At 41.5% G+C, this 25,179-nt stretch overlaps 1 protein-coding gene across 1 annotated transcript in view; it reads right to left on the minus strand.

The window, feature by feature from the left end:
* Positions 1–25,179, minus strand: part of TRABD2B (TraB domain containing 2B) — a 315,409-nt gene that overhangs the window by 104,157 nt on the left and 186,073 nt on the right. The window contains exon 4 of the mRNA XM_068953076.1: positions 18,569–18,743. Within this exon, the coding sequence (XP_068809177.1) occupies positions 18,569–18,743 (175 nt within the window). The remainder of the gene's footprint in view (positions 1–18,568; positions 18,744–25,179) is intronic.

The raw sequence follows: 25,179 nt of genomic DNA on the forward strand, positions 1-25,179 counted from the left end.
TTGAACAGCTGATTTTCCAAAATGCATGAATACAGTTACATAGGGAATTGTTTCAAAAATAATTCTCTGCATACAGAAGGCATGTGACCGCAAATGATCCTCTCCTAATTCACGTCCTGTTGCTATGATACTCCACATAACCTCTGCTCTTAGCTGTTATTAATTAGTAGGACAGTTTTCAGCGTGGGGACTGCTGCCATGAGTGTTACCACAGCTATGAGCTAACACATTTGTGGACTCGTAGTTAAATGAATTGCACATGCTACCTGGTAGTCCAGGGCTTTTTACTTCCCCACCCCACTGGAACAGACTTTCTGGCAACTGTAGACCTGTCCATAAATCCATGTGAAATCAGATCATATGGTGGATTACAGAAAAACAGCCATTTGTAAGAGTTTGTGCAGTTGCATACATGCTGTTATTTGTATCTAAGTGTTGTTTCACTCGTGTATCTGGGATATCCCAAGCATAAAAAAGTCTGTGAGCACACAGGAATTTTGTGTTTATTTGCAAGGCGGATGACCGTAGCCACACAAAACCTCCTAGAAGCTGGGACAGAACTCATAGCTGCCTAAAGCACAGGCCAAAAGCATTCAAATGCACAGCACGAGCCAGCTCCACAGAAGGCAGTGAAAATATTCCTGGGGATCTAAGCAAACCCTAACAGAAAATCTCCCTTTGCAGCTGTTGCTCTACAACATGGAGGAGTATCTCAAAAATCTTCCTAGCAGGCAGAGCTGCAATTCATCCTGCTGTCCTTTATTACACTGCAGTAGTCATGAGAAAACTTAAAGAGCAAAACTCCCTACTCTTCTGCAGATGAGTTATTGTGCAGTCTTAGAGTCAGGGCTCATAACGTTCTTTATATACATCCGCCTCAGCTTAAACCTATTTCTGGGGTTATCTGAGCGTTGCAGGGAGGAGCAGTGTGAAAACTGCTATGAGATATGGCTGGGCGCATGGGCATAAAGATTTCCTTACCATGGTATGACAACCAATTGTATTAAAAGTGCGTATCAGCCTAAGTCAAAGCTAATTAAAGCCAACCGCCAAATCTCCTCATCCACACAGTTCACCGACAAAAAGTCAAAACAGCAATCAGCTGGGGGAAAACTCTCTACTGCCCTATTTCAGTTCTATGCTCCAAAAATCCTGACCGATCTTCCACTGGGGGAAAAAAAAACCATGGAATAAGAAATTCCTACAACATCTGAACTGAATATATAGCTATTGGCAGCTTTGGGTTTTGTGTTTCACCCTGAGCTTTAACTAGCAGGAGACAGCAAATTCATGAGCTTTTTCCGAAAAAACCCAAGAGAGTAGGGAGCCTGCCTGACAGAGTTATATCTCTGGCGAGGAGCAGCGCTGATAATCACTTTCACTGGAGATGCTGTAAAGTGGCTCATAATTCATCCCTTTTGCACAATAAATGCAGGGCGATTAAATCCAGGTCTCCTCGATACTCTGCACAGAACTCTGGGACAATCCATCATTGCCTGTTTGTGCACAACAGTGCAGAATTAACAAAGAAAAAGCAGATGTGCTTGGTTACACTGTCTCATCACGTTTTCCCACAGTTAACAATGATCCAAGGCTATAACTAGGTAGCATTTAACATAGCCCCTTCCCTTTTAAGACTAAAGCATTATTCTCCTGTTTTCATTTCCCTTTCTAACCTGGCAGGAAGAGGTTTTCAGCACAACAGGGTTTGTAATCCCAAGGAAGACAGCTTCGTTAATAATGCTAGAGCAGCCCCCACGGCTGAAGAGGGCTTCTTCCAAGTACTACTCTGCCTGCCTCCTGGTGAGATTCAATTAAGCACCTCTTCCTTGTTTCAGCCAAATTTTGGCAAACATTCTTTATTTCATTATCTGGAATTAACCAAAGCAGGTGAAGAGCTGACAGCCTGCAGTATCCTAAACACTGAAGCTGAGTTGAAAGTGTCAACAAAATGTAAGTTGTTTCCTTATCAGTGGAACCAGCAAAGTGGATTTATGTCTGGAGAGCGGGTTCCTTTTCTGATATCTGATAACGAGAAGTGAGTGTGAGTTCACACTGTGGCATTTCCTTGAATGGGAACGTTAATAGAACCTTTCTTCTCTGCAGAGCCACCTCTTTCCAAATAGAAACATAACCACTTGAAACTTCCATCTTCCATTAAATTTGATGGAAATCAGCCTATGGATTCAAATGTTTCTTGTGGGGACTGATAGAAGTCTTATCCTATTACTGAACTAGGCTAGTCCACATCATGAAAAACTGTGTGCAGTTTCCTCCCTTACTCTACCTTGCCACCAAATTTCAGAGTTTTCAGCTCACTGTGGTGACATTCTTCAGCTTTTCATCACCAGCCTCCTATGAGGCAGGCCAGACCACTGCAGTACCTTCATGCAAGGAAGCTCTGAATAAGAAGCTACAACCAGGTTGACAGGACTCAGTAAACTCTGAGGATGACAAGAAGTTATGGGAAACTCAGAGTATTCCTGCTTGCAAGCATTTTGAAAAAAATAGTTTATATGAACGAATTTCAGCCTATGGCTTGTTTGCAAGCGGCCAGCTTTGTGCTATTTATCATTCTTGGGATACAATTAGTCATCTGTGTCACATGTTGGTTCCTGATACAGTGACTAAGATTAAAAAGAAAAAAAAAACAAAAGAATAAAAAAATAAACAGAGGATAACAACTAATGAGCAATGAAAACACATCCACAAGCCACCACCTTTGTTTAAAAAAACATATACCAAAGAACAGAGAAAGCTTTCCTCAAAATTGGCATAACCACACTCTTTTTTGGAGGTGGCAATTAGCAAAAAATACTTTCTCTGCTTCTTACACAAGAGTCAACTTTCAAGACCTGTTTCCATCCCTAACCGTAAAAACAAACAAAAAAACTCCCAAACTTACAGATCATTTGGGAAAGGCACATTTGTTTAATTAAATATTCTAGAGAAGAACTGATTAAAGAAATAATCGAAACCATTTGGTGCCTTCAAGTTGTGCAATATTTATACTACAAGAATATGGCAATTTCATTTTGTTTCCTAAGAACAGGAGGCTTATGGGATCCTACTGTCCCTTTGTGCATACGCTTTTGTTTTTATGGTCTCCCCTGAAATATTCTGAACCTACGGGCAAATTTCAAATCTATTAGACAGAAGAGCAGCTGTCTCCAAGACAGTCCTTTCCTACACATTTTATGAAAATAGATAGCTGGATGGAGATTCACTGATCTCCCTTGTGGAAGGAAAAGTTGCAGGGTCAGCCTTATTAGGAACAGCAGAGACCCATAAAGATAATATGAATGCCTTAATTATCAGAAAGGCTTCAATTACAGTCTAAACCTCATGAGACTGCTGGGAATCCAAGCAAATTACCCAAAACCACAGGAAACAAAGGTATACTAATGTCACTGCTCATGGAAAGTGTAAATGGTTGAGGATCAGAGCTTTATGTCCAAATGGTTCCACATGGACAGACCTTTAGGCATTTAATTCCCACAGCCTGTGATCTCACTTACTCTGCCTCTAACACAACTGAACCCCTACTTGGGGGTCCTTCTTGGAGCTTTTCAGTGCTCAGTGTCGACAGTATTCATGTCGACCTCCTAACGCCGGGCAACCTCAGCTGACCTAGACAGAAGTTCACAATTCCCATGGGATGTTTACCACTGCTTATTTTACAGGATTTAGAAAAGCCTTTTGGTAAACTGAGCTTTAAGAAAAAAAGTGTGCAAGGCAAGACAGGGGGCCTTCTGGCAGGAGGGATGGAAAGCACTCAAGCCACATCCAAGCTCTGATGGGCCACAGGTAAGAAAACCGAACATACACTAGTAACACCAGTTCTTTTACTATTTTACTATTTAACTTTGTCATTATTTAAGTTTTTACCATGTTATTTACCATACCCACATGTAACACTGAAGGGCTTTGAAAAAAGCCTTCTTCCCATGACCATGTTACCCATGTTTTGAAGACCACTGTTAAATGCAAGCTATTAGCATCCATATAAGAACAGGATGAAATACTAGAAGATCAGATTCATCAATCTAATGGTCTGTTTTGCCCTTAACATTTTGAGGTTATATCTTCCTTTTTTCTTTTCATTGATTGAAACAACCATTTAAATACTTATAACCATCTATAACGTCAATAACATTAATTTTTTCTCTCATAAAAGAACCCAGTGAGCGTAGAAGCATGAAAGTAAGGAAATTGATCCTGGATTCCGCTAAAATATCAAGGGGAAATCTACCAAATGTCAGTCTGCTTAAGCTGAATGTATTTGTTTAAAACATTCTGGTTACCAGCAGACTGAGGGGGCAATTTTTAGGGTAGAAGTTTTGTAAATATTTTAAGTGCAGTTTTAATTGACCCAGTTTGACATTCAAAGCACTTTTTAAACTCTTGATATTGTTAGCCATTTAAGATAAGTGGCAATAAATACAGATTAATTGTAACACATGAAGTGAAATCCTCGAGCTGTGGTGGGCCTCTGAAAAGGCCCTTTGTATGCTGAGGAGGTGCAAGATCATGTGTTAGGGTTAGGTTAACAGAATATCCCGTCAAGCTCAGTGAGGTTTTTGGTAGCTCACGCTGTGACCAACTGCAAAGACAACAAACTTTGGGCAAAGGCAAGCAGTGTGATTGGCAGTTATTAAGAAAAACAAAAATGCTAGAAGGAAGGACTCCCCTTTGACACAAGCCCTGCACAGCGCAGAAGTAAAAGACAGGCCAACACTAGAGCTTTTATTGTGCGGGAGATGATTGGACTCCGTAAATGTAAATTTAGAAAGACTACCTCTAAGATGCTGGAGTTTATGGGAGATGCTGAACAAATATTAGCGACTTAGTGAGTGGCTGCATAGGGGCACACTGTCTGGTGACTCTCTTCACAGTACTGGAGGGGGGAAAAAAAAAAAAAAGAGATAAGTTGTATCAGAAGGGTGCAATGGCCTCCAGATCTGAATCGCTTCTCATGCATAGCAATTACTCCTTCAGCTTGATTGTTTCTATAATTGAACAGTAAAAATCAGACATATGGCATGTCAATAAATTTTTTGGTTTTGAATGCCTCCTCCCTTGCAAACAAAAGGGATAACCAGCCTTGATGAAAAGAAATAAGATCCTATTCTCTCTTCAGTGCTTTTATTGTCTGTACATAGCTCAAGCCAGATCAGGCTTATGAATGACTGCACTTGCGCCAAAGGTAGTTTTCTTTCCCTATAGACGACAGGTGAAGAAAGATGGAAAAGCTTTACACTTCTGCATGTCTGAGTCCATCTGTTCTATGCAATCATAAAGACAGAAAGAACTTAAATCCTCTTGCCTTTTTATTTCTACAATCACAGCTTTTCCATAGAAAAGCAAAGAGAAAAAAGAATCCCCAAGATCTTCTGTGTGAAATACCACTTTCAAAAAATCCCGGAATGCTCCAAAACAGCTTTGAATAACAGACTGAATCAGCTGGCAAGAGTCTGCTCTGCACACTTGGGCTAACAGGAGATCTGAAAGGGGAACAAAAGAGTTGTCCAACGTTGGCCTTCAACTGAAGCACAGAAGCATGCTCTAGTAAGTGCAAAGGGGGAATTAGACCTCTCCCTCCCCCACAACAAAAAGTCTGGCCCTGGACTGAGCTTTCAAGAGCTGGTGGTAGAGGACTTTCCTGTAGGAACTTCGTTGCCCCAGCATCCACGCCAAGGTGTTTTCTAAGGCATGATGGAGACACTCCTAGGTCAGTCTTCTGCTTGCAAGTTTTTCTTTTACCTCATGAGGCTTTTCCATTGGCAGCAATGCAAAGCATTGCTTGGAGAGCTCTTAATATGCCGAGCAACTTGCTCGAGGTCAGGCAGAGGTAAGGACAAAGCCACTCTGAATTCTTGACTCCTGCTCTCAGGGTCCAATTAATCCCACCCATCTAGAAGTCAGGCATCTGTTAGAGACCAGTAGTCCAGAGTTCCTCTACAGTCAGAGGAAAGACGTCTCCAGAGAGCAATTCCTCCCATCTTTAAATCTCCATCTGAGATAACTGGGAGGAATTGTCCTCTGAGGATTCTCTCCTAAAAGAAGCCTGATGCTCTTGCACAGAAGTTAAACTGAACTTTCAGATATCTACAGGTCAACAGGGAGGACTCCACACTAACAGTTTTCACTGTTACCAAGATGCTAAATACATAAATTTCCAGGAATCTCAAGGGAAAAAGAAATTTAAGAACTAACTGGTTTGGCTTTCCTCACCCCCCTCCTCCCACCCCATATTCTACTCTGTAAAGGTTTCAATTACTGTCCTCATCACCATGTTTTCTGAGCATCTTCCCCAACTTCTAAGTGACAGTATCATCTCCTTTTCTGATTAGCTAGTGTCACAAAACAACTTTCCTTCTAGTCACGCTTTACTCCTTTGTTTCTTCAATTGGGTTCCTGATAACCTGTGAGCCATTTCAGCTTTTAAGGGGAATGACCTTCATACAGGAGGAGCGTTCTCGAATTCTGCATGCAGAAACGATGCCCCAGCTGCCTACAGGACTCTTAACAGTATCTAGTGCTCTTTTCACCCCCGTGTTATGTAAGAAGAATATTTTTGGGCATGGTTGATGGCACACTTGGCCAATTAGCAGTAGCTAGGCTGTATAGTTGAGTGCCCACCACTTACTAGCTTTGGAGAGAGCCTCGAAGCCATACCTAGGTCACATTTACAAATCTGCTACCTGATATTGCTCTGGCCTTGAGAACGAGCAGCTCATTACAGAGCAGCCCAGAGACAACATGTGGCTCCTGAGATACTCTAGATATTTATTTACACTGAACATCATTCTTCAGTTCATCAAACCACAACTGTGACTGATGTAAGCATTATACACCACATCCTCCTGCATGCAGAGGAACCAACAAAATGTACGGAGATGTGTTTCATCTCCTTCTCCCACAAGGATTTTCTGAGATCTAATAAAAGTTCAGCTCATGCTGTGTTCTTTCAGTGGATGAGCACTATGAATTTCTTCTTCTATCCGACCACTTATATTCATGAAGCATGCAAGAACTTACTCTCTTTGAGACTTTAGCCATCTGTCAAGTTTGGTTATAATCAGCCAGGAGACTAAGAATTTACAAGGGGGAAAGACATGTGTGCACACACCTATATATACACACTCACAAACTCCATGATTGCTTAAGCCTCATTTCCTTAGGAAACCAGATTAAAAATAGCATTGATGTCAATAATGAAGTCTTTATTTCTTTGGCAGATTTCTGTTACTTTTAAACCAATCCTCCCAGTGAGAGGCACTACAGAATTTTCAACTGGAACCAGACCAGATTGCTAAGTGATAAGAACCTCACGGCAGTGTCACTATACCTCAAACACCTCAAGGAAAAACGCAAAGTGAATGGGAATTCTGTATAAATACTGAGAACTGGTGCTGAATTTCATAAAGCATTAACTCAGTGGTGGCATTTGATTTTTCTCTCCAATTCCCTTCAATATATAAATACAATTTTTAAAAGTTTATAAACCTCAGCATTTAAGCATTTGGTAGGTCTTAATGAATGTCTTTTGAAAAACTGGAAGAGTTCCAAGTTAGGTTCATCCAGCTTTTCACTAATTCATCTGCCTTCTCTTTCCTACTGCCTGCCTGGAAGGTCGATGTGGGGCAGAGAGCTTGGTGGTACTAAAAAACACATTTTGCCTTTTTACAGTTTGCAGGTCATCAGCAATCTGAGCCTCAGGGACTACCTTCAAGCCAGGGATCTTCAAGCTTCCAGTGGCCACAGCTCTAGAGCTCCCACTAAAGGCAGTACTCCAGTGCCAGGATGCCAGTATTTTCTATTTTTGCTGAGAACTTCAATTTTTTCAAGTTTTGTTATGAATTTTTAAAATCCAATTTGAAACAGCAACATTTTCCACAGATTAGAGTTGCTTCTCTCTCCATCAGTCTAGTCTAAACTTAGTGTTTAATAAGGCCTATGGCATAGAGAAGAAAGGGAGCCAAGATTCAGGCATGAATCCGAACTTCTTCCAATTTTAGATGGCAGCTCAGCTATTGGACTTGGGCTTGAGCCCAGTTTTAGCTGCCACCAGAGCAATTTCATCCATCAGACTTCTGCTGCTTTCTATAGGCCTCTATAAAATAGCTGAACAGTGGTGGAGTTTGTGTTTTGAATGTCTACGAGAGGTGAATAACTGAAGTTTACAACATCTCTTCTTGCTGGCTGGAGCTCTAATTATTTCCCTTCTGCTTCTCTAAGTAATTCTGTCTTCACTTTACATTTCTGATTCTTAAATATTTTCTTTGGGCAGAGGTACACTGTGCACACGTTTTCTTTTCCATGACATGTCTCTTCTGATCTCACAGAGAAAATAACAATGGAACATGGATTTAATAGGCTTATAAAGAGAAAGAGGGTATTGATGTTTTCCAATAATGTGAAAGTAATGGCCTAGATTAAAGAACTGGACGGACAAATAAAAATTGTCTCATCCAGGTGCATACACCAGTCACCTTGAAGCCAGTTGCATAACTGCCATTAATTCGGCAAGAATAGGATCTGATCCCAAATCCATAAATCCTTTCTCAGCGTTTGCTCTGATGGTATTCCTGGCATAATCACGACCAAGAAATACTACAACTCCCACAAGAACGCCTGATTTAATGAGCTTTCCACTCTCAATTTCCATACCAGCACAATTTCTCAAGGAACTCATGCAATTTACAGCCAGGTTTTCTGAGACCTTCCCTTTCATATCTACTTTTGCAAATCAACTAACTCCAGCCAGTAGTTGTGCCCTGTCTTTACAATCCACCAAGGAGATCACTGTTTCCTCTCCACACACAGTCCTCCTATGGCCTCTCATCCCCAAACTGGTGAGACACAGTATGAACCAGCAAGAGCCATGCAACAGGATCAGCACAGACTAGTTTCCCGTTCTGTTTAATACCCTTTGCAGCTCCAATAGTCAGTGAGCTCAGAGGGGAGCTCAGGGGGATATGGATGTGGTGGTGTAGGACACCTTGGGACTCCCTGCTCCTCTCCTGGAGATAAATACCCGGGCAGGAGAGGCAGCAGATAGGAACACAACCCATTTCAGCCACATCAATTTGTGTTCCTGTGAAGAAGTAGTAAAGGAGTCATGCTAACACACCGGGCTCTGAATCTGAGCAGAGTTGAGTGGTGAGCACAGATTTCCTCCTGCTCTTCTGCTACGGGAAAATAGCACACAGCAGGGTGCCTGGAAGTACATTTAGGTGTGGTAATATCTTTAACCACTGCAGGTAGCACACAAATTTGCCCCAGCCGAGACCCGACCCTTGGATGTTTTGCAATCTGTATCCTGTTTGTCTTTTCATACTAACATCCCACAGAAACTTCAGCATTAGATGAGCGCAACGCTAGTCTTGGGGTTCTCCATGTAACTCTGTTAAAATCTTGCTAATAGTGCTGTGAGAGCTGGTTGGGAATTTTCTCATGAGATAGTTTTGCACAGGAAAACTATGAAGTGTCTAGCAAGCACATATTAATTTCAACACCCTTGTGATGAAATCTAGTAAGAGTTATATGGGACCTCTGCCTAATTTCCTGAGAGCTTGCAGGGTGGCCTCAAGGATCCACAGAAAGGTCTTGCATCTGCTGGAGGGAAGAGCATTTCATTCCATGTTTAAGCCCATTCCTCTTCAACAGAGTGCTTAAGCCTGGGTGTAAATCTCTCATGATTATTTGCAGTTCTGAAAAGAGAAAATCTCCTGAATTATGTCTACATTTTTAAATCTCAAATGTCGAAGAGAAATACAGCAAGGGTATAGCCAAAATCTTTATATTATAGGACAGAAGGGGCCAATATAGCTTTCTTTTCTTTGAGAACAGGCAGGCAGAATTAGACTTACACAGTAGAACTTGGCAGATATAATAATAAATATGATATGAAAATGTCAGGCACCCAGACAAACTGACATTAATGCATGCATTTCTTTAAACCAAAAATCCTACTGTGTATATGCAACTCTTCCCATTTATCATGGGAAGAATTACACCAGAGACAGTCAATGCGTACACTGTGGTTTGCAAGGTCTATTTTATTTGTTCTTATCATTTACTTAAATACCTTCAACTCCTAAACACATCAGCTTAGATTTTGGGCTGTAACCTACTTCAGTAGTACAACGATCAAAGCAGCAGTGAGAAGTGGCCAGCCAGGACCCCCCTACTGAGCAGGAGGAATTTTCCACTGGACCAGAGGGAGGTCAGAGCTTGCCCCACCTTTGCTCAAACAGTTAAATTTGGTGACACCCTAGGGGAAAAAGCAACCAGGTGCAAGCCCAGCTCCATGAAGCTTTCCCTAGATAGGCCACCTATATACCTGGCATGGCGGGTACAAGTGAGAGCAGCCTTGAGACAGGTCTCATCACAGTTGGCCTTCACCGCTGCATATGCTACAATGCATATCTATGATTAATATCTGTTCGTACAACAAGAGCTCCTCCCAAATCAGAATTGTAAGAATCAAGCTTTACAATGGCAGTGTCCCTTTCACAATAAGGTAGTCCATTTGGGTTTATTTTGGCCTCTCTAACTGAAGGTTTTCTCTCTGTGCTGATTTAAGCTTCAAGTGAAAAGAAAATATTCAGAGGCTTCCAAATCTGCATGTGATAGAAGATCAACGTATATAAAAAAGTTCCGCCTATTTTTTAAAAGGCTACAGGCTGGATTTACACTTGGAACGAACTATTCCCCAGTGGAGCAACTCCTGATTTCCAGCAGAGTGTCTGAAAAGAGAATCAGGCCCTGCCTTTTTATTAAGGACTTTTAAATGAATCAATTACATGGTTTCACTCAAAACTAGCACACAAGCATATTTTTAAAAGCAAAGTGATACTTTGCCTTAAAAATAATAGTAAAAATAGTCCATACACAAAAACAGGCCAATCTCACTATAAGCATCTGGATGCCCAAATAAACACGAGCAAAGGGAATTTTAGCATCTGCAAACTGTTAATTCACCCTTTTATTCTCTTTTGTAGGCTCGCCAAGTTCAATCTCCTGGTGGCCAATTTCTTGCTCCATTGAGACAACCCGTTGATGAACTGAGCTAGTGATGTCAGTAGCACCACTAATCAGTGTTGGACCAGGACGTCTGACCCTGGGGATAGAGTCTCTTTATATTCCAGTCTGCGAGTGCTTTTTTTCCCTTCTTTTTTTTTTTTTTTTCTTTTACGTTCTACAGAGGTTCTGAGAAGAAGAATGAAGAGCTCTAGTATTCTAGAAAAAGAAGGACCAGACTTCGGATGTGAGGCTGAAATGCCAGTGACACAACAGTGGGTGCAACTCCATGCCCAATTTGCTCAGAATATTGTGTCAGTTGTGAGTGCAAAACACCTATTTGCATATTCAATATCTTTAAATCCCCAGTCCTCTGTGTGCATTCAGATGGTGGCCTCAAGGCATTTCCCTTTTGAAATTCACTTCCAAATAACATATGTGAACTTGAGTGCCAGATCTGGTGGCAGGTGCTAATGACTTTCACAAAGGCTCTCTGGATTTCACTTGTTTATGTTTAAACTGAATACAGTATCCATCACTTCCTTTCCTTTCCCAAACTATTGAGCAGAGCTATGGTTTCTCATCACAAAAAATTCCCACCTCCCCCACCCCTGAAGTCCAACAGCCATCACGTTTCATCTCGGTTGCGATGGTCTTTTTGGCAAGTGGATTCAAGATGGCTACAACATCCGGCTGCTCTTCCCAGGCTCCCTCTAGTTTATGGAGAGAAATAAGTACATCTCAGAGGTGATACAGACCACAGGAGACCTGACTCACCCTTGGAGACACGTGTCACTCTCCACTCACTCTAGAAGGTGCAGGGTGAGCATGCTCCTACTTTTGGTACCTCCAGTACCTAAAATGAGGTGGGACAAAATCATCCCTTGAAATCCTCTGTCGTGAGCAGCAGGACAAGAGAGAGTCGGAGCTGAGGATCAGGGAGCTTTATATTCTCCCTGTGCTCTGACACCAGCCCCACACTGTAGACAAAGTACATGACTGTTTCCCCAGTGGCAACACAGCCACAAAGACTGTGACCTGCTTTAGGGTGGCGTTATGAAGAACCACCAGATAGCATTTGCAAAGGATGCTGGACGTGACAAGTAACATTATTGTAACAGTTAAATTATGATGATCAGAGTTATTATCGATGCTGCTGCCAGTCTAACACAGTAGAATGGGGAAGGAATTCACCTTTTCTGAATATATAAAGAGAATGAAAATCTATTTCATGTGTTCTTACTGTGCAATGAATTCCCCTGCAATTATGGGAGTATGCAGACACCTACAACAGAGCCTGGCTCTTTTTTCTTACAGAATATCTCAGAAATTTAAACCAAATCTGTCAGTATTTATGTACCTAATCTCAGCCACCTAAGTCTACAGTTAGATAGCTAAATAAAGGAGGCTTGATCTTCCAAAGCAGTAAGTACCATTAATGCTCACTGACTTCATTATGAGTTGTGGCTACCTGTCCGTTCTGGAAATCCCATGCTCTTCCACCAGCCAAGGACAACAGCCTAGGTTTTCTCCTGTCCCTCAAATGCAGAGGGCCCACTAGACCTTGTAGGGTGGGAAAAAGCATGCTTTTTTCCACTAAAGGACTCTAATCCATGGACAGCTTGAGTCCCTCTCTTATTCTGAGCGCTTCTGTAGTACTTGCATTTCAAGTCTTCTCCCAGCACTGAAACGATATTCTCCTTTATTTTTTTTTTTTTTTTAATAACCAAACCCAGTGTCTTAAAGCCTACTGATTTGGCTGCTAATAAGCATCATGAACTGGAGCAGCATCTGAACTGCTGAGGTAATAAATTCAGCTCTCAGTCACAAAACTGACAGCTCTCATAAAAGACAGAAAGAAAGAAATGCAAGTAAGTAAAACATCCTAAGGAAATTATTGTTCAAATTAACTGCAGACATAAATTTATCCATCTGTTATCATAAGTGTTACTTGAAAATTATTTGCCCATAAAAATGAAATAAACCAGAGAGATTTTTTTCTTAAACATTGACTTCATGTGTATAGTCTTAGTTGCCAAAATATTAACTCTCTTTAACAGCCCATGTGCTCTTGGCTGCTTCTCTGTTTCTTGACTGTAAATGGACCTTTATAAATTGCCTGTACACCAGGTCTGAGGCACTTCACTATTTTAGTGTACCTATAATTTCTAGCAATCCAGGATGGACTTTCAAACAAGTAAATTCCCCCAACTCCCAATTCTGCTACAAAGTTTCCTCCTTTACCACTTTTATTCATTCAAAGTAGAGGATTATCATGTCTATTACCTGAAAAAAACATCTGACTTCACAAACAACAAATGCTGTTTAATTCCTCAAGTATAGTTTACTGTGAACATAGGTTTGGTGAGATTTTTGAATTCAATCAGAATAGGGTAAACCCTGGCAGAAAAAAACAAAGAAAGGTACAGACGCGGGTAAAGAGCTATGTCCCACTTTACCTGAATCCTATATTTTTTTGGGAGAGGAGAAGAAACAGAAAACGAAAACAATAAATGGTCATTTTCACATCTATGTGTTTTATAAGGGAACAGATTGAAAGTCTGAAGTGCTCCAGTGCATTCATAGGGTAATGCCATGGAGCATAGGGTCTGGAATCTATTTAAAAGTCTACTTTTTAAAGACATCTGAAAACTGAAAAGCTCACTTTAGAAATGTGTAGATTTTTTATTTTAATACTTGTGATGGGAACAAAACCTTTCAACAGAATAACAACCTTCACTTAGTGGATCTAAAAACTGTTTTTATCTCAGCTTACTCAGACACTCAAGTGAGCTTTCCCTTTAGTGCTTCTGCCTCCCTGGGATTTGTCTGCTCGATGTTTCATAGCCTCATTCACAGTTACAGACCAGATACATTGACTGAACTACCTCTCCCATGATGCATCACGATGCTTTTGCTGCTCAGCCAAGCAAAGCTGAACAGCATATATGAGAACAGTTTAACTGGGAAACCCAATTTATAGAGAACAGCATCCAAACCCTTTGGGGTTTTGATGGAAGTAAGAGTTTCTGCAGAACACAGACTTTCTTTTTCACACATAAACAGAAAAATTCTGTTTCCCCCACTGCCCAACCATCTATCAGCAGAAAGATTTCAATCAGCCCTAACTATAAGTGAGGCAGGATGAAAAAGAGTGGAAATACTACACACAGATTATTTAATGACCAGAGCACAAATACAGAGAGATGTACAGGCAACTATATTCATGGCCTGCTATATGCCAATCAACCCGACAGATCTGACTGCCACAACTCCACTGGGAAATAACTATTCCTCAAAAAAAACAGTAGTGCCTTTTCCAGGGTGAACCTAGCTGCACCCAACTGAGTGGCATTTTGCACCAAACTCCCCGTGATTTCTACTTGTTACGTATTTCTTTGGGCTTGATCCTTTTCTATCCGAAACCAGTGGGAATATTTCCATTGAGTGACCTGATCCACCAGACCTGGTGAGATCAGGGTTCAGGCTCTAACCTCACACAAAGGTTATTTGGATTTGATGGGAGAAGTCTCCCCCTCTCCCTCCACCTGCCCTCCAGACCAACCGCTTGCTATCATCCAGCCAGACAGGGATTCATTCTGTGCCTGAGGAGCTATGGTTTTTCTGATGGTAAAGGAAATTCATTACCATTTGGATAGAGCCTTACACTATACCATGTTTTAACCCAACAGGAATTTCTGCCAGTCCAAACCCGCAACGCTTCCTGACCAAACTTTTTGCTGACAGACACTAGAATCTTCCAGCACTAACCGCAAGCTCAGTAGTGCTGAGTTTCTGCACTAATAGACAGCCAGGATAATATCATCTTGTTTTACAGCTGAGGCCAGGCATGGCTTTCATCCTGTAAACCACTGCTTTTGGTCGCAATGACCCCTGTGTGTTTTTTTTTCCCGTTCTAAACAACAGTATCTATTCCCGGTGGAGTCTATAAAACGACTTGCTGCCGTGGTCATTGACAAGGATTCAATGAATTGAACCAGACTGCAATTTGCAAAGACATCTGCATCGTGTCTCCTGGCTTAGTCAAGCTCCTTATACCAATCCAATGTTATGCAACACTGAACTATCCACCCATGGCATCAGGATCCTAAACTGGGCTCAGAATGGTGCCCTGACAAAGCCACAGACTTTCAGTTGCTACATGGAGTAGTGTAACAACATGAATTCAGCCTCCTTCAAGGCTTACTATCCACTTGTCCTTTAGCAGACAGACTCTGTGAAAGGAGATCATTGTCCCTTCTTCCTGGTGCTCAGCGTGACCAAAATCTCAAGCTGACCGATGCACCTCAGTGGTGAGCATATTCCAGTTTCCTGGGGTTTCTGAGTCACGACCCTACAGGGTTTGGCTCCAATAGCACTTTGATTCAGCAACTGCAACACAACTGTTAAAGCCAGATAAACCTAATAATGCTGCTTTCATTCTAGCAAAGAGTTAAGTTATTGACTGCAAAAACCGGGAACAGAGTTACAAAAGAGAAATAATCTAACAACGAGAAAGCAGTTTCAGATTATACCAGCTAACACATTCTTGCTCTGGTGTGCAGTTTTCCCCTTGCGGAAGCCAAGGCAGGGAGTGGGCAGCGCACTGCCTCTGGAGTGTCACTGTCCAAGTGGGACCTTGTCCCCGAGCCCTTACGCTCCCGTCACACCGGCGAGTTATAGGGTGTCTCTGAGTTCAAACACATGGGGTGCAGGGCTTGGGAACCCCCTTACAGCCAGGAGCTTGCCCCAGTTCGTAAGAATGCATTTGCTGAGGCTTTCCCAGCGTGCCTTTCCTCATACCAAGTTTACAGCCTATTTAGGAAGCTTCCTTTAGCACAGTTTTATCGATTCTTCCCTTCCCTGAAACTATGATTGAGACTGAGTTGGTTTCCCAGTTTCATAACACTTCAGGGAGCGCGCATCATTGGAAGCATTATTTTTCATTATTTTTGATAGCCTCAAAATAAATGGTTTAATACAGAGATCAAGCTTAGCATAAGAACAAGACTGATGAGTTTCTCAGCTTTTGTGGTACTTTATCCAGAAGATTTTTTTCAAATTATTTCCCCTCTAGCATATGTCAGTTTTAAATATGTAGCATCTCAAATAAAATTAAATATTTTTTGCACTAGTCTGAGACCAACGCACTGCTACTACAGACTTTAAACAGGCCTGTCCTAATCAAAGGTGCATTTCTTAAACTTTGTACTTCAGAAGTCATGAGAGTATGTGAAAAGCTTAACTTTCATCAAGAACACCCTTCACTCAGTAAAAACAAACAAACAAAACCTCAAGGACTCACATTTTTTGAAAAAAGTTTAAAATCATGACCCATGTACACACCAAGCAAATCTTACAATCCAAGAGCTAAATACAAGAAATAGCAAATATATTTAAAAAACATTTTTTTTTACTCTACACCTACAATTATGCTTCAGGAAAAAAACTGCATTTAAATGATAAAAGAAAAAACTCACTTGCACTTAAGCCACATAAAAGTTTTGGCACTGAAAAATTAAAAGTTTTCTCAGTACATATTACATGAAGAAAAAATAGTGCAGAGAACAGAGGAGAAATTAATTGCATTTAAAGGGGGGGATGGCCTGCATGGCCAGCCCCCTGATGGGCTGCTTTAGTGAGAAAAGCCAAGGGGATACTGGAATAAAGCACCCAAAGTCAAACAAAAGCTCTTTTCAGCATCTTCCCCCACCCCAATTTTCACGAAGTCCTGCTACACGGGCCTGCTCTCTCTTCTTACATTCAGTCCCGAAGGGAAAAAAAAATCCAGTCAAAGGCTGTTTTCAACATAGCCAGAAATGGACAATAAAGGATAAAACAGGACCTGCTCTTTACGAGTCAGTCTTTTTACAAGTGAAATTGTTTGGATAAGTTTCAGGTGGTTGTTCTTGGTTGTGAGTAGGCGAAACAAAAGCCCAAACCTTCCACAGTTTAGACATGACTTTCTAAGGAAAGAAACGTGTACGTAGTACATGTTTATTTAATTTCACTCCTGCTATTAGCATATACAAATAGCCCTAGTGGATTGGATCCATAATCTGTCTAGTCCAAGATCCTGTCTCAAGCAGTGGCCTGTGATGGATGTCCAGGGAAGCGTGCAAGAAGCAAGGCAAGTACATAATGATTTCCAGTCTCTCCTCCCAGGCTCCACTAATTACTGCTTTAGGGACTTCCTAAACTGGAGACTACATCAAAGCCATGATGTTTGATGATCTCGGATGGACCTAGCTACATGGGTTAGACAAGCTGTTTTTTAAACCCATCAGTTTCAGCCTCTATGAATCCCTATCCAATTTGAACCACTATGATATATCTTCCTACTGTAAAAACAGTTAAATAAAACTCCTCATCCAGAAATATCAGGCAAGCTTCAGATTAAATAGGCTTGGGAAAATTCAGTCTGGATACACTCAAAAAATAAATACATCAGAATGCTTCTATCTATGCTAAACCCCGCAGTCTTTAATCAAAATTCCCACTGAAGTGAGTAGTGAAAGGCGAGTTGTTGCCAGAGTTCATTGCTAGAGTCATGGGATGAGAAGTAAAGTTCTGTCAAAAATGAGAAATTGCCAAAGAGAGGGAGTATGAAGAGCAAGAGAAGCGGATCAATTCTCAGCATGACAGTCACAGACTGGCTTCAGGTTAAGGGAACTTGAAGAATCACTTAAGTTAGCGCTCAAGGATTCTGCTGAACAGGGGCCTTAACAGTTATTATTTATCTTCTTATTGCAGATAAATGTGAATTCTACTGAGAGGAAAAAAAAAAGAAAAATAGTAGCACATACTGTTGCAGACTTATAGAAATACTACAGACATCTTCTGCAGACTCGCAGAGAAAATTAAAACACATGAATGGACACATTAGATTTTTACTTCACAATTCAAAAAGCTAGTATCTAGCCATGTGCATACCTCATGTCATTGGGGAAGTCCAAAACCAGCTGTTCTGTACAGGTACACCACCAAAGTAGCTAAGGCAGACATTAAGAAAGTATAATTACAGCAGCCTCAAAAGGTTTCAGACCCCAGGTTTCAGACCCCAGGCCAGCCTCAGCAATGCACAAGTGTTTAGTCCATAGGAAGGTTTGTATTCCTACAGCCTTTCTGCCAGCAGTACCCAAACTTGCAAATTTAAAGGCAGTTTGAGCATGTCCTGCCTCCCACAGTCGCAAATGTGACTGTTGCATGGACACATCCTTGGAAGCTAAGAGGTTGGGGTGGCGAAGGGAACATACATAATAGTATGAGAAATAATAAAAGCTTCTTGTTTTACAATTTGTCAGAGAGCAAAGAACAGCAGCCCATTCCCAGCTTGGCTGGACTCAGATCCATCTCTTATCCCAACTCACTATGCTTTAGAAGTAGCTTTAGACAGACAAAAGGAGAAAACGCTTTTTGTTTCAAAGGCAGGCCCCCGAAACAATACTTTCTGCAGGACCAGAGGTAAAACCTTGAAGTGTTCAACCCATTTTACTTCAAATCATAACATTCAAATAAGACAGAGTATTTCATGCCATACCTGCTCCAAAGGCAAAAAAGAAACTCTTGTCTGCATTCTCCCTTAAAAGCGCCATCACTCTCTTCCCCATCCTCTCGTTCCTCTTGTAGATGAGCTCCTGTCTGAAGTAGCTGTCGATCTCCTGAGCCGTCACCTGCTCGTGGGGAGGGAGCGTCGTGTTGATGAAATTAGGGACCTGCAATGGAGAAAGTGACCATCTTTCAGGCACAGAAACCAGGCACTACTAAAGCTAATGGGCACAAAACAAGGGCATGTGAGAATGGTTAAATATTCCCCAAAATTGGAGTTTTTAATCTAACCTTATTTGAACCATCTGAACATCACTAGCCTATCAAAAACCATCAGAGGATAAGAGCTCGTGAGACTGCTGGGAACTCTACCAGCCACTTCCCTCCCTCCTCTTTGTTTGTTTGTTTGTTAAACTGGGACCCTTCCTAGTCCATGAAGGACACCGCAAAAGGAGAAGGACACTGAAAAGGAGAAGGACAAAATTTTACCAAATAGAACTGAGTTCATTTTGACTTTTGGCTAGAACAGGAAGTTAATCTTTTCTCTGTTTCTTCAGCAGACTGAGTTCAAGCGCTACACCGGATAAGTTGCTAAAAACTTTGCTCTCTATCTTTGTTCAGCATCGTTCATTGGCTAATTAGCACCAAACTAGGTCCTGGAATCCATTCACAGCCAAAGTCACCATAAATTTGAGTAAGAACTGCAAGATTTGGCTTGTATGTGCTGTTTTTAAATAATCCAAACACTTAAAAAAACCAGGAAAAGTTAGTGAGTCCAGATACAGGAAGATGTAAACAGAATAAAACTTCTAATCTTTCTCGCAGCTTTAGATGCTATTAGATCTCACCAGGGAAGACCATGCGCAACTACACATAAATCCTTAGAATAGTTCTGATATTTCCTAGGATAGGAAGGAAATTTTGTAAGAATAGCTCCTCTATTCACTCCTTTTGTGGGGAGAGGCATTCGTAAGCACAGGAGAGAGGTGAAAACCCTAAGGCTTATTCTAGTGAGGGGAGCAGACCTACGAATGAGGCAAGAACAAAGCTATAAGGGGCAGACAAGCCACAAGTCTCTGAATATTAAGATAGGCAACTTGTTTTGACATGATGAGAGTTTAAGGCCTACCATGAGAATACAGTAGCCTAAGGGACCTGCAGTGAGAAATGCTGTAGGTGGGGAATGTTTGATGACTGTTTACAGGACCCAAGCACCTTCCTGTGATTTGCTTTGCCTAACCACTGGAAGGCAGCTTAAAGTTGCAAAAGACAGATTCAGACTTCCAAGTCCCAGGGTACACGTAAAGCTGCCAGATTTCCAGTGTTAATCTGAGTCAGTGGTAATGGTATCGCATGCACAGCCCATAAGGGGAACATCCTTCACTCAGTGTGCTGAAATACTTGATGCAAAGACTCTATTACCTTTTTTTATTCACTCTCTGGTTTTCTACTATACCAAATTCCTGTACTCCTTTTCTGAATCCTACCTTTAGTCTTCAATTTTTCAGTCCACACCTTACCCTCCCGCTTAGTCAATAACAGCAACTTTAACACTCTACTTAACATGATTTTGTCACAAACAATTTTGTCTCCTCCCATCATCTTTACTCATATTGCCTCTCTCAAAGCTTTCAGTAAGTCTTAGATAGGTAAAGAACTAATTTTCATTTTCTCAGCAGCTCTCACTGAAATTTTCTCTTTGCAGCCTCAGCTATATCTCTTCTAATATATGAGAGACAGAGATTTCTCATCATGTATTCAGAAGGAAAGGCTAGGCCTTGCTCTGGATTCACATCAAAGACTGCACCCAGTTACTCCAGCTAGAAATGGGCACCAAATTTCATGAGCTGGAGAATCATAGCTGGCTGGTATTAAAGCTGCTGGCTACAGAAACCTCCCTGCTTTAATTGCTCTAGCCTATTGGGCCACACAGACCACATGGACCTTTGAGTCTCTGAACATGATGACTTCCCAACCCGCTTTGCCAAAGCACCAGACTTCTCACAGCGAGCCTCTCCTTAATGAATCCATTGTATTACCCTGAGTCATTCCTTCCTCTGGGCTTTCCAGGATTGTTTGGCTTCTCCATTATATCTTGTAAACTCCTCAGAGCAAGCAAGCACTTTACACCTTGTTCTCAGTTTAGCCTTTTGCCAGCACTCAGCAAATAATAACAGTCCCATTAAGCCAGACCAACTGGAGACACTAGTTTCCTGTTAGTAGAGAAGAAAGCTGCCTCACTGTCTGACAAGAACATGCATTTGTCTCAGAGGGAGGCAGGAACAGCTTGCTGGATTTGGAAAGGTAAAAAACTGCTGCTAGCTACGATAGCAAAGGATGTAGCAGCTTTAATTTCTAGTGAAAGGCAGAGGGAGATTTTTATCCAAGGGATAAATTTTGAGGAATGAGTAGCCATTTTCCACTTGCAATAACCTCTGTAAAGTAAAGCTGTGAATCAATCGGTTCTACATAGGTAACACAAGCCTTTGTATTTCCTTTGGACTGAGATCCTGGGTTAATAGGTAGCCGGATGATGTAGCTGAACCAGGAATCCAGGGACCTTTGGGACAATGAAAGGGAAGATGAAATTTTTTGAGAAGATCTGATGGTACAACACCCACAAAAGGGAAGTCTCTTCTGTCCTGCTTCTGGCTGAAGGGAAGTGAAGGCTGGGCACTGGTGGGGGACTGGTCTTGAATCACCTGTGATGCTTCTGGGGAAACAGGTGCTGCATTGCCCACAAGGACAACGTGCTCTTATCCGAGGCAGAAGTAGCAATGTTGGACAATGGAATGACTTCTTGCAGCCCACTCCAACCAGGTGAAAGCTCTAACACTGGAGATTTAAATAGCCCAGAGATATAAGTTTGTCCAGACCTTAAGCAAGAGTCTTTGCCAAGAAGGCACACACTTTGCTTCAGCTCGTGCAACTCCATCAACTTATGACCCTATGTCCACACTCAATCCACAGTGTGTTCCCAGCTTGTTCCCCTTCCTCATCTAACTTAAAATGTAGTCCACAAAATGGAGTCATTTCCTTCCTTTGTTTTCCTTTACTTTCTTTCCCCTCTGTGGGAATGAGTTTGCTAAGAGCAGAGAGAAAAATTTCAAACCAGGGACTGCGTTTTGTCAGCATTTCTCAGGCATGTCCAAAAAACAAGAGGAGAGAAGTAATCACCTCTAGAGACACATCATCATCTACAGATCCCTCTGCACCTTGTACGTTCTTGTGTTTCTAATGACTGCGCCATCACAGGCAAAGACGACAGTGCGTATGCATGTTTGTGTGTGTGCGGCAGAGACAGAAGATAAATGACTGGAATAAGTATAGCTGTACACAGTAGTGCAACCACACTCTGAGCTACGACATCAGCCCCATTAATCACCTCTGCTCTTCCCTGTATCTCAGCTCCTTTCCACAGTGCGTGACATACACCATGCCTGACTTCCAGGAGGCAGCTGCTCCTGTTGATTTAAGAAACCTTTTGGATTCTTAACCACCAGACAGGGATCAGAAAGTCAAGAAACAGTCACAAGCAATTAGGAAGCTGTTAACTGCAGCCAGGATTTAAGGTGGGTTTTTTTGGTATGTTCTCTTTTGGGAGAAAAGGAAATCTGTTGATTGAAAGGGATGGGCTGAAGAACACACCAAAAGGTACAACTTCCTTCTTCTATTTCATCAAAGATTTTTGTCTCAATTCAGTATAAAAATTCATAATTTTAATATTTAAAGATAGTTATTTGCCATTTCTATACTGACAGTGAAAGGATGAGACATTCAGTGTGTCAACGTGTGAGGGACTGACCACCGCAGAGATAACAACTGACTACTGCTACCAGTATTCAAATGGTTCTGTAAAGAGACAGATGACGGAAATACTGAAATATTGAAATACTGAATATATGAAATATGCCAATTTCTAATTTTGCTGCTCATCTAGAAAAGCAGCAGTTAGATGAGCAGAAATACACAGTGCTATTCATCTTCTGGGGTGTGCTTACTTTGCAGTGGATACACCTGACAAAAAGATAAATACATTCAATTTGTCCAGTCTCTGCAAACCATTCACCTTTCCGAGAATTCAACCAACTGCATCGATGTATATCTCACACTATACATATTTCCCACGAAAACTCAACAATATGTTTCATTCAGAGGCATTCAGAAGAAAAAATATTTTGTTTTACTGAATTGGACTTTTCTTTTTAAAGCAGTCCAACAAAACGCCATCGTATTCCCCTTTACCTTTGGCTATGGCTCTCCTATGGACAATAGAGACTGACCCCAAACTCAATCTTTAGGCGTCAGCCTTGGTTTTATGATGTACGTCCTGCATTATGATGTACGTCAAGCTTTTAAGGCAGAGAAGAGAAGAGAATATGGGAAAAGAAAAGGAGTAAAGTCCCAGTCTTGCAGAAATTACCCCCACACACATACTGCCTTTAATTTTACTTGAGTCAGTATCCCTGATGGAATATATGTGTGGCTAAAGCTCTGCACATACATATGAGTTCACAGTGCTGTGGAACACAGACCATAATTCTTCACCTTTGAAGTCAGTGGGAGCTTTAGGCAGAAGAAAGAGGAAGGATTGTGCAGTGGTTATGATACTACCCTGAAAAAATGGTTCCGCTCCCATGGGTGATACAAATCTCCTGCATGATCACAAGCTTGTCATTTGGGTTTAGACCTTCAAAGGAAATTCAGCACTTAACCTCCACTAAATATCTCTGAAGCATTTGGCTTTATTCCTCCTGTCTCTCAAAAGCCCATCTGTAAAATGGGGACAGCAAGACTTCCCTACTTGAGAACAGATGTTGCTTGCAAGGCACTGGCTGAAACTAGATAGAGATGACAGGACCCAAAGAAAGATCCAAAGTCAGAGATGATGCCTAGCAGTAACCGCTCTTCCCGTAAATATTCTATGGAAGGACGCTGTGATTCTGCCCATTAGCGTAAGAGCTAACAATATACTTTAGCTTAGAAAACTGCAACAGCCATATCTCAAAACCTGTGCAGGGCTGTCAATTCTGTCTACAGAGACAGATAGGAGGAAAAAAAAAAAGAGAAGGAACATAAATTGGTGCAGTCTTTTATCAGTGTTAGCTTGATTAAAAAAAAAAAAAAGCAAATAGTTAGGGCTTACTGCCAAAGTTCAGCTGCAACTTCATAAACATGGAACTATATTTGAAGATTTTTTTTATTTACTTTTTTTAATATTGAGAGAAGTCTTCTGGACAGAGGCACAATGGAAGAGAGTTGCCAATATCTCTCTGAAAATAATTTTTTGGGACACGTCTAAGTACTGCTGGCTTTGGTTAACATTGTTTACCTGCTTTGGATCCACTGGCTGCAGTGGATCAATACTCCCAAACCACTGGTAACATTTTTAGCCTTATTTTGTCCAGGGATGCTAGCCTATTTCTGGAATATCCTTTCAAATTGTACAGTTATATCAGGGAAAAACCAGTACCACCAATACTGAACACTGGAACTGAAACCAGCACAGCAAAGCTAGACAGCAGAAGTGGAAAGCGATCTTATGTGGTGTGGTTACTGGGATGAGATTGCCTGGCTGCAGGCAGAGATGATCTTTACTCATAGTTACATTTGCAGGTGGAAAAGAGGAAGCCGAGATACAGAAACGGGAAGCCAATCCCACTGCCATGGAAGATACTGTCGTCTCAGCAACCCCATTTTGAAACAAAATGATTCTAAATATATAGACAGTGTTCTTAACAGTGATATTCCCTCATAGCCCTTCAGTCACACCACTGGACTGAGATTTCCCATTTCGTGGTTAGGCACGTGGTATCTCAGACAACAAAGCCCACAATGAAGGTTAAGGTTGATTTCCTGAAGCCACACAGTCTCTAAAATCTTCCTTTTGTAAAGTCTTTCCAGGTATCATCTTGCTCTGTCTTAATCAACCCTCTCCAATTGTAAAAAACTTCTCTTCATATATCTCCCAGTAAGCAGAAAACCAATAGGTTTCCAACCTTGCATTCAGCATTCAAACTCTAACTGCTGTCAGCAAATACAGTATCATGACTAGTTTTTGCAGGGGAATCTCTTCATCATAGGAATCTACTTCTATGCCTTATGTGGCCCTCTCTTCCCAGAGAGTTCACAAGGTAAACAGAGAAAAAGCAGCGGACACATTCACAGTTACAAAGCAAGTTTATGGCAAAGCAGAGAACTGGCGATCAGCTTCCTGAGCTCCAGTCCAGCAGCTAAATACAAAACCCATCTATCTTTCACTGACAGGACAGCTCAGCAGAACAACCCTGCCTCCACACTAATACTTCTTATCCCTGGTTGTTAGCAAGGAGTTGGTCGCAGATCACACTGACTACATTAATTTCTTTTTTAAATGATAAAGATTCAGTTCTCTTTAGTAATCTTCTAGTTTATGAGCTTTACATGGGCAGAAGCCAGAAGACAAGTAAAGGCTCACACTTTGAAAGATTTTCTCTGCATCCACACAGGTCAGCAACTTTTATACGGTCTGTAACAACAGTGATGATGATAATCTCTAGAGCTGACGGCGCGGCTTACGTCGGCTTCCAAAGAGCCAGGGCAGCATCCTCAAACCTGCCAGCT

Source organism: Struthio camelus, chromosome 8, assembly GCF_040807025.1.
Source record: "Struthio camelus isolate bStrCam1 chromosome 8, bStrCam1.hap1, whole genome shotgun sequence".
NCBI lineage: Eukaryota > Metazoa > Chordata > Aves > Struthioniformes > Struthionidae > Struthio > Struthio camelus.